General features: G+C 39.5%; 1 protein-coding gene across 1 annotated transcript; it reads right to left on the bottom strand.

Moving 5' to 3' along the window:
* Window positions 1-7,194: 7,194 nt before the first annotated feature.
* LOC125770120 (uncharacterized) lies at window positions 7,195-10,324 on the bottom strand. Its single transcript, XM_049439430.1, has 6 exons — window positions 10,142-10,324; window positions 8,636-8,794; window positions 8,447-8,534; window positions 7,877-8,357; window positions 7,608-7,791; window positions 7,195-7,534 (listed from the first exon to the last, which is right to left on the bottom strand). The coding sequence occupies exons 1-6, from the start codon at window positions 10,278-10,280 to the stop codon at window positions 7,422-7,424; spliced, it is 1,164 nt and encodes a 387-aa protein (XP_049295387.1). The 5' UTR covers window positions 10,281-10,324; the 3' UTR covers window positions 7,195-7,421.
* Between the last annotated feature and the right edge of the window lie 259 nt (window positions 10,325-10,583).

Genomic DNA, 10,583 nt, shown 5'->3' with positions numbered 1-10,583 from the left:
GGAACATCGAAGTGAACCAATCCGTTTGTGAGTGCGATAATGACGCTGGTGGATAGTGCGATCCGGTCGAATGAATAACATCCTGCACGCGCTTTTCCACCAGCTTCATCGTTTACCAGCCCAAAAACAAACGGACCAAAGGTGCTTTTGCACCATAAAAAAAACACACACACTCATACACACAGTTCCTCAGGCTTCGTACCCGGAAGACATAGAAAAGCTTCGATAATTACGATTGACACTTCATAAAGTATTCAACGGTATGGCATCCTTTTTTCACCGTACACAAGGCTGCATCCGGTCCGGTGTGTAGGTAGAGCATGACGGGGAGTTATGGTAACCGGTGACTCAAAATGTCCTGCGGCTGTGGCGGTTCCATGAAGGGCTTTGATATTGTATCCGAAGCGTTCGATAGGAGGGAAGCAGTTTGAAGCATCCTTTCGGCAAGATCGGTATAAGGACAATGGCACTTGCACCCACAAGAATGTGTCTTTTTGATGTGCTGCGAGGCCTTTCACCCACTGCGGACATTTCCGTCTTCACGTTCGCTTACCTTGGCACCGTAAGGAATGGCCATGAAACAACCGAATGAGTGCCATAGACTCAGCGATTTAATGCACGTCCAATTAGATAAGCACGTTCGAGCGTGGCTCATTTACCGCACCAAACGGGGAACAATTTACACGGATTGTACACTTCCAGCCATTCGAAGACCAATTTCCGCAAATGAGTGCTCGTCACGATCGAACATTGGAAATGGCCTATCCTTCCGCCTTTTTAACGTTTCGTATCATTTTTCTTCCTTTCTTGCGAAACGTTTGTGCATTGATTATGCGGCTGTAACAAACATCTAGAGGTCTAGAGAGCTTTCGTTTCTACCATTACAACGGAACGATGCAGCGATATGGCTGTACACGGTTCTACAAGTGAAACAGAACCATTTTAGGGTATCTCACACCCACCAAACACTCACCCGTCAACGAACAAACATTCTCGGCTCTATTCTTCCATTCGCGTCACGTCTGGTTCGATCGGTGTTGAGGTGGGGCAACACTTCGATCTGCCTGTTCCGATCAAACCATTGCCGTGCCCGAGGGCCACACACGTGTGAACGTTTGGCAAATGGCAGCTGCAGCTTCCTGCGATTCTACCGTGTAACCGGTTGCGATTGTGTTTGAAATCAAATTAAATTGCTCTTTCTGCTATCGGCCGGTTGGGACCATACCAGGGCGTCATGCCATTCCGTATCGTAACGCAACAAAAAATAACGATTTCTTCATCTCGACGAGCATGTATGTATGTTTGCGGCAGCAAAAGATGCCCCAAAGTCAGCGCAGATGCTCATCCCGAGCCACCGAGGTGGCTTATACCATACGCGACAGTATCAACCGGATACGACAGAAACGAAATCAAAAACCGTTTGACGTACACCCTACAACCGGAACAACACTCACACAAACCAGTTCCAGTGACATTTGGTGCTGAATCATGGAAAAAATAGGTGAGGATTTCTCTATTTTCTTCTTTCTTTTTTCTCCCCCTTTGTACCATGACTACAAACGAACGAATCGGCCGGAAGGTACGATTTCTTACCAGATGGTTCGCTAGTTGGAAGATAGTTTCGAACTAACGAATGTAACACCGACAAAACGACATGCTTGCTCAATAGCATGCAAGGGCAAATGGTAAATAGACTAAGTGCTGATTGCTGACATTTTACATTTTCGAACCAATCCCAGCACCAGTTGAAGGCAGGTGTAGCGGGTGTTAAATTTATTCTTGATTTTGCAGGTGGTCCTGCCTAACTGGTACGTGTATATGGAACCAAGACAAAAAAAGGAAATAGAAAAGATAGTTTCAAAAATGTTCCCTTTTTTAGGAAATCGTATTAATTCCAAAGTTAAAACCATTACTAACTTGGTTTCAAAACTAAGATCTAAAGCTCGAAAAAAATGATTTTAATTTATTTAACATTAAAAAAAGGATGGATTGATGCCTTAACGCATTGAGCATAAAAAAAAAATTAAAAAAAAAACTACGAAATTTAGAAAGTTTGATCGCTTGTGTGCAAAAAATATAAGTTTTCGCTTTTGGTAAAAAATATAAGAGCGCTTTTGTGTATTGCTCAAAAATATGTAATAAGCAAGAGATATAATTTCAAGTCATTCGGTTTACAGGTTTTCGTGAAATTCCAGACACCAAATAAGTAATATTGTTTTGAGAAATATGTCATTAAACGTAGAATTCTTTGCATGTCTTTGCATAAGGTTGTTCTTACCCTTTCGGCTAAAGGTGCATTAGTATCGTTAATTTAATGTTATTCACTTAAAGTGTCGCACAAAGTTGACTTATCTCTGGCAAATTCGTTTCACTTACTCTGTCTTCTTGGCCTAACGACCTTAGAGCGCATGTCGTCGCATTTCTAACTTATTAGACTTATTTTTGCCGCGTAGCCAGATAGTCAGTCCTTGCTAGGGGTGGACGATTCGGAAAGGGATTTAATACCCATTCCTGCCATGAGGAAACGACGCCTCATTATTATCTGCGTAATAATTCAAAACTTTCACCAGATATTTATGAAACCTAACAAAAATATCTTAAAAAATGTTAGGTGAATCTTAATCAAATTCAAGAAGACGATTGATTCCCTGGACTGACAGAATAACTATCAATTACTATTCTGAAGATTCATGCCGTTGTATGCGACGCCCTTACACAATCAGAACGGGTATCAAATCCCATCCGGGACCGTACACTCGAATATCTCGCAAAAGATAAATAAAGTCCAGAAAAGCCAGAAATGCCAGACTTTTTGAGATATGGCAGTAATCGAATGCTGGCAGTACTAGGATCATGTGTTTTCATCTCTTGGTCCTGGTTTGCCATTTTATGTTTTGTTTTAGTGTAGTTACTTATAGCTGGATAGTCGAGAGTACGGTACGGGTGGGATTTTGTACCGGTCCATTCGAGTAAAATCTGACGCTGCTACCAATTAAACGCCCGATCGCCCACTTAGCAGAAAAATAATTATTTTTGCGAAAAATAACACATGAAAAATACATAAAATCATAATTCTTTAAAGGTTTTTGGAGTTATCAGGATTCATGAATCTTTGAGGAATTGATACATCTTTTAAGAGTCGACTCATGATTTGAATGGCTTTTTAAATAAATGTTATACGAATAACTCTTTTGAAAAGATTAATTAAGCACAAAACTATTAAAAACCTTCTTAATGAGTATCCGGTTCCACACGCCAGGTATCAAATCCATTTCGCACCGTTCCACCGTTGACAAGGACTGACTATCAGGCTACGCGGTAAAAAGATGTCTAGTAAACCAGAACTGGTCGACATTACCTTAGAGGTCATTAATCTAAGAAGATACAGACAATAAAAAATGTTGCAATGTTTTCAAAAATTCAAATGAATAATAATAACATTTTTTATCATTTTACCATTCCAAACCTACCACAATTATTTTCAAAATCCCGTAAATACGATAAACCTACCGTAAAAAAATAATGTTTGACTTTAAAAAAGTTTCATTTGCTGTATAACAAACTACAAAACATCGCTCACTTCTGTTTCACACTGATCCACACACACAGTTATCTGGATATCCGAGTGCAATAACTACCATCAGCACTTAAGTTCCGTTTGCTAAAGATATTAGCCTGCACAAACCCTCTCTGGAGCTTGCCTGACCGCCACCATCACTCACCGTGTGTCGTGGCACCGTCTCCAACGCAATGGCATATGTTAATCCAATGTCATTGTATCCACCTTCGAGAGCCTTCGAGACAAGCACTGCTGCAGCAAGCCATCGTCACTATCGCTCTACTGCGGTGATCTTGTGCAGGCGTGCCGTGGTCCGAACGTAACCACAACGACCACGAACGTACGGTACCGCTCTACCAGCTGATCTGCCACGCTGCAAAACCCGCTGCCGCGATTGGCCCCGTGAAGTTTGTTATCATCGTCGGAGCAATTCAACAAACGTAATATAGCATCACTACGCTACGCTCCTTCATTACGGCTGCTGATAGCAAACAGCGCAGCAACACAACAACCTTTCCGAGGCGCCTTCGGAAGCTCTAGAAAACGGGACGAACTCGGTTGCAAAACCTGCACATTAAGCGCATCTCGTTATCCTAGACAAGCAAACGCCAAGCGGTTCACTTTTCCATTTGCCACAGCATGGAGCTTTGTGGGATGCGCAAACACAAGGAGCGGGAAATTTATCGACAAATCAACTTGCATACATAATCGATAAATGGTATGCTGTGGTGTTTGTGTGTGTCCCTCGTCCCGTAACGTTGATAGGAACTGTTAACGAACTTTTCGGCTGACAACCATGAATATCATCACTGACGGATTATCTACACCACACGGAGCAAAGTACCATCCCGTGCTGCTTTGCACATGTACCAACATCGATCAGTCAGTCGACAAGCATCTTTCGATATGATAATTCTGCAACCCATCCCATCCGGCAGCTCTCGGTACCGGTTACGCCTGCATGTAACTACGGCTTTGGAAAATAAATAATCCCATCCCACCAGCGGCCAACATATTTTGTATCCATTATTCTTCACCGGTGTAAATTATGCAACTCTTTCCCGTTCACTAAACTAAAGCCGATAAATCACAAAAGAAAATGGATATACGACACAGCACCGAATGCCATGAAGTGATTGTGTGTTTGTGCAGGCTTAAAATAAACTACCAACCCATTTGAATGCGATTATGTTTGCGATACAGTGGTTTTATTTGTTTTTATATTCTCGGCTGAAAGCTAAACGCAACAGTAATCCAATCAATATGTTAACTATTTCCCCGGATGGGTGTGCAGTGTAATTTAAATAAAAATGACTGCACAATGATTTTTTTTCAGTGTTAATATTAATGCCACGATACTTTATTTTGCGAAAAAAACACAATTCCATAATTGCTGAACATCACAACAAAAGCAAGAAAAATTCTCAATACTAAATATTTCGAAACCGCGGTTTTCTTCGCAAAATATATTAATATAATAATAAACAACATTAAACAATCGATTCGATTGAAATATTTCCGTTCGATTTTATCAACCAAGGTGAACGGGAACCAAACCATCCGTTGTTCAATAATCCTTAACCACTGTAATGAGCTCGTAAATATAATTTCAAATTACATTTTAGCCCGCAACACATCACCAATACCGCATTGCTACCAATAATACTCCACCAATATTTGTGTTGCTTTCAGTATCGCACGCAAAGCTTACTCTTCATAAAGCAAGTGTACATTGCTGCCCAGTTCCATCTCGCTATCAGCTTTCTAAAGCGTTGGCAAGTACTACTAACACACATGACACAGCACTGCTACCATCAATTGCAATCGTTCAGGTGATACATGTTTGCCTCATGAAGTAGCTGTTTAATTATGGTCGAATTTTCAAATCACCATTCTGACACGCCCAGCCACACATCAGCGAGCGTTTAGCATGGGAGAAAATCGATAAACTCCACGCTTTTGAAGGTGTATAGTGGCTGTAATGAAACATCAATTTACAGTCTTTACCTGCTCGAATCACACACGCCTAACACCATTTTGGTATGAATTTGATGTAATTGATGGGAATTGATCGAGAGCTTTCGAAGCATCTTTATGGTTATGGATAATGGTTGATATTGGTAGGCATCATTTTTGGGTGTAGGTCATTATAAATCCACGACCAGGCGTCAATACCCTTGCAATTAATTATCAATGTATGATATTTTCAGCAGACAATGCATCAGATAGCTGTATGCATTTAAAAACAAATCATAAAATCAATAGAATATCAAAATGATTATCTTCCCTTTCATATAATTAGTTCAGATGTACACTGATCATTAAGTTTGTTTGTCAGGATTTCGGCTCCTCGAATCGGTGCATGGTGTGAACTTTTCAATGAAAGGATTATTAATGTACATTAATGTCATGGTATTTTAACCCTATTGTCAATGACCGCCTACCTGGGTAAGTTTAACTTAACTAGAAACACATGTTTTTCTCCATTTCGTACAAAAAGAAAAAAATTAAAATTATTTTTACCATTTTTTAAATATTTTTTTCGATTGATACCCCTTACATCTACGACCGCTTACCCGGGTAGGCCATACGATTTTATGAGGTTTTCATTTTTTTCGGATTCTAAAGCGTATATCTTTTGATCTACTCGTTGTATTTGCATGAAACTTTCAAGAAAGATGGGTTTTTTAATTGTCCAACTAATATTATTTAGCTGATAATTTTAAAAATTCTTCTTTTGTATTTTTTTGCATTTTTACACATTTTTCTCCGTATATCTATGACCGCCTAACATTTGACATTTGAAGTTTAGAATAGCTTACGTGGAAAGCTCTTAATAATAAAAAAGGATTTATTGTTTTTTTTTAATAACGCAGGGTTGCGAAAATAATACACAAAGATTAAATATGATTAAAGATGATTAATTGGCTACAATTAACCCCGAAAAACTAGATATATATGCTTTATACATGATTTAGACTCCGAAAACTGAAAAATCCCATGCAAATAGTACGGTTTACCCGGGTAGGCGGTCGTAGATATACGAAGAAAATTTTGTAAAAAATGCAAAAAAAAACAAAACCAGAATTTTTAAAATTCTCAGCTAAATGGTAATAGTTGTACAACTATAAAACTCAAACTAAACTTTAAAAACATCTAGAAAAAAATAAAACAAACATTTTTAAACATTTTTAAACAACACCTAGAAAATAATCAGGAAAATACGTAAAGATGGTTCAACCCAAAACCATAGTGACATATTTCTTTCGTCCTTTACCTACTTATAACATACATTTTCTTGTGTTTTTGTTGTTGAAACTGGAAATAAGAAAAAATCTATAAAATTTTTCAAGATCAAAACATTTCAGACATTTTTTATTTAATTTTCTTCCAATTTTTGTAGTGTTTTAAAAAAAAAGAGTTTTAAAACATTTTTTTTAATTTAAGCCGATTATTTGTTGAATATTCGGGGAGGCCCGCGGGTGTATGTGATAAAAGACGCCGGTCCACACGTAAGGGACCGGGTATCAAATCCCATATGGACTGTCCCCGCGTAGCAAGGACTGACTATCCGGCTGCGCGATAAAAAAAAAGTCTAGTATCTAGTCTAGTAGGAACACAATTTATTTGTTCCGAATTGTTTTGTTTCCTTTATTAAACCAAAGCTTATGTTTTATTTCAGTATCAACGGAATGTGCAGCTTTCTTTTTCTCTGCAATAAGTTAATAATTAATAATTAATCTAATAACTATCTACAAAACAATATTCTTTGCCATCAGTCAACATAGCACAGTTTGCATTCATGCTTTAATTTTCCAATCAACCGTATTACATGGTCATCATCCATTTAGCACACTTTTCGTTACACTGCAGCACAAGCATTCTGGGAGTAAAGCAATCGAAAGCCTCGATTTGCCACGTCCGGTGTTTCGTTGCCATTGGTCACCGTATACACGACGAATGGACGTGCACTAGCTGTGGAAGAAGTTCGAACTAAAACATTCAACGTTTGGATACGATGAATTATGGCTCCCACATCAATACTTACTCGTCACACCGGGAAACCCAAGACCACAGAAACGATCCGTAGTTAAACCGCTCGGATTCGGTATGACAACGAAATCTGTCTGGCAGGCTGCACCGGACATGCTCAACATAGCCATACCCAGCAGGGCCGGATCGACGGCAATGGCATCACCGGACAGCGTAAAGGCGTACCGATCGTTTGGAGGCTGGCAATGGTAAGTAAATCATAATTTCTCAACCGAGGTCCCGAAAAGGGGCAATTCTTCCCACGTAAAGCAAGTTTTATCTTACCAGCGAGTATGTGATGGAGCATCGTGCCGCTGCAGTACGTATACAAATGCCGTAGTTCGTGTTGGCCAGCTGCCGACTTCCTCGTGCACTGACCGTATTCAACGCCGGATTTTCCCCGAGTCCATAGTTAAGGCTGCTGATCTCACCGGTCGTTTCCGTGTAATACTGTAAACATCCAGCCGGCGCACGTTCCGCACTGGCACACGCAATCTGTGACAATTCTATGTTCCAGAGCCGATTGAACGAGACGTCCCCGTTGGTGGCGATTCGCAGCGAAATAGGACCACTTCCAACAAAGTTTACGTACAGATGTTGGCCTGTGTTTTCACCACAAATCGGTACAACCGAGGGACTTGCACCGACGATCGTTAAACGATCGGTATTGCACGACCCATCACCGGTCGGTTGCTCTAGTGTCAGTGAACGGAAGTCGATACGCAACTGACAGATCCCACTGGAAGGTGTGATTGTGAAGGCGCAACTAAAATAGAAAATATTCACGATATTTTTTCATTAATCCGAAACCCTCATTCTAAGCTTTATCTTGACAACATTCAGAAGATTCCTTACGTTCCACCTCCATTGTATGGTCCCGGGTAGCCATTGTTTGTAAAGTACGTACTGTTAAGGTTTGTTGATCCCCCACAGGATTTTGTATCTGCAAAAAGAATTATCCCATTTGGTTCGAAAAAAAATATTACCCCATCAAACGATAATCCGAAATAACTATCCCCACATGGTCCACATTGTCATACTCACACACACAGCATACGGCCTGGTTGGTACGGGTACTGCACGAACCAGACGCCAAACCACCGTTGTCTTTGCATTCGCCCGCAATCAAACAAGTACCGGAAAGGCCCGAAGGTGACGTACACGGAACGTTTGCAATACGGCCAATCGTGTAGAAGGGAAAAACTGTATGCAAACCAAAAAAAAGAGGCCAAGGATATACACAAACCACAAACCAAAGAATTAGTCAATTTTTCACATTCTAACCGGTCGATGCAAAACGCCACACGTGGCATTTCGTTGTGCGCTGGCACTATCGTCGAATTTTTGTGCATTCTATTTCGTGAAATATTTCAACTCTTATCTGCAGCACCGTAAAATAACTTTGTCCCGCCGGACTTTTATGATAAAGTGGGTTGTTTCAATGAAACGAACATTGCATTTGCACGTTGATGGGTAAAAGTTATGAATAAAAAAAAAGATGAATTTTTCGTTTCAGTTTTTGTGGTACGCTTAGTAAGCTAGAGTGAACTATTACGACACGTGCTTCAGTGTGACAGATTACGATACGCTAGGAAAACAATCCATGTAAAAACACATTTCCATAAAAAAAACTATTATTACTACGTTAGCATAATTATATTTAGTGTTTTCAAAAATTTAGACAAAATATTTCGTTAACTACTACTAGCTTTTTATGTTTTGTCTATTTGTTTTCTCTTCACAAACAACAGGAAGCAATAGGGATTTTTTAAGTACTGTTCTTATTAGATGTAACACAAATATTTTTAAAATAGTTTACACTAAACAATCATTTGTGTATCAAAATTTAGAGAGACATCAACCTGATTCTATTTACATGACGGCCAAATTATAAATTAATTTAGGAGGAAATGCCTTGTGTTTATTGTACATTTCAGTTTTTTGAGGCTGACAAAATGCCGTAATAATTAATCATAAATAAATGAATTTATAAAAATTATATTATTTCAACTTAACTTTAACTTCTTCTTTTATGCTCTATTAAACAATTTTTCACGAATTCAAGGATCGTTGCTGAACGATTTTGAGACAAATTTAAAGGATAATGAAGGGAATTCTGGAAGGAAAAAAAATCAGTTTGATGAGAAATCAGTGTTTTGATGTACAAGCAAACCTAACGTATCGAACACTAAAATCATGAACACAAACCTAAGTATTTAAAACGCAGAAACGTGATACACTGAACCTAACTAACTTGATTTCACTATTCTCTTTGACAATGAAAAAATGATGCAAATTGATTTTCGTTTCAGTGATCTATTTTATAGGTATGTTAACATTTTCCACTGCAACCATGCTCTTGTTTCGAGGCAAAACTCACACCTATCCGATAAATTAAAAAGTAGCACACAACGATTCAGCCGCAGTTGCCAATTTTTTCCCCCATTTTTGCCACACATTATTTTTGCCATTTTTTTTTCTCTTTTTGACACTGATTTGTGTCACAACGCAACCACTTTTCATCACCTTAGCACGCGCTCAATAACTCACATCTTCCACTACGCTGTGGCGTGTGCGATACTTCCGGGAAATTTTCGCCTTCGATTAACGTTGCATTCGGTTGCTGATGTGCAGCGCTGCCACAAACGCCCAATACACCAAAACATAAAATCACCCCACACCAATTCATCGCACTGCGAGATTAATTAAATGTGCAGTTTGTGGTAGCAAAAACGAAACAAAACTTATGCGACAGCTTAGCGCTGCTAGGCCGTAACGTAACCACCTATGCCGATCCAGAACGATCGTAAGACTACGGCGACACAATGTTGCACGGACTTTGTCTAGCTAATCGTTCCGCTCCGGTAAAAAAGGTGATAATTCCCTTTCCCGGTGCGTGTCAAACGTGTGTACGTTCGGGTCAGTTGCTGTTGGTCATGACATACGAACGCAAGCTGTCTGTCGGTTCTTCTTTTTTTTCGAACATATGAAG

The sequence above is a fragment of the Anopheles funestus genome, chromosome 3RL (assembly GCF_943734845.2).
Source record: "Anopheles funestus chromosome 3RL, idAnoFuneDA-416_04, whole genome shotgun sequence".
NCBI lineage: Eukaryota > Metazoa > Arthropoda > Insecta > Diptera > Culicidae > Anopheles > Anopheles funestus.
The sequence above is the reverse complement of the archived record's forward strand: the minus strand, read 5'-3'. Positions and strand labels throughout refer to the sequence as shown.

Excerpts from the sequence above, each read along its gene's own strand:
- LOC125770120 (XM_049439430.1), bottom strand. The coding sequence starts at position 10,280 with ATGAATTGGTGTGGGGTGATTTTATGTTTTGGTGTATTGGGCGTTTGT. Across the intron at positions 8,535-8,635 it reads CCAGGCCGTATGCTGTGTGT|ATACAAAATCCTGTGGGGGA; the intron begins GTGAGTATGACA and ends TTCTTTTTGCAG. Across the intron at positions 7,792-7,876 it reads GCTCCATCACATACTCGCTG|CCTCCAAACGATCGGTACGC; the intron begins GTAAGATAAAAC and ends TACCATTGCCAG.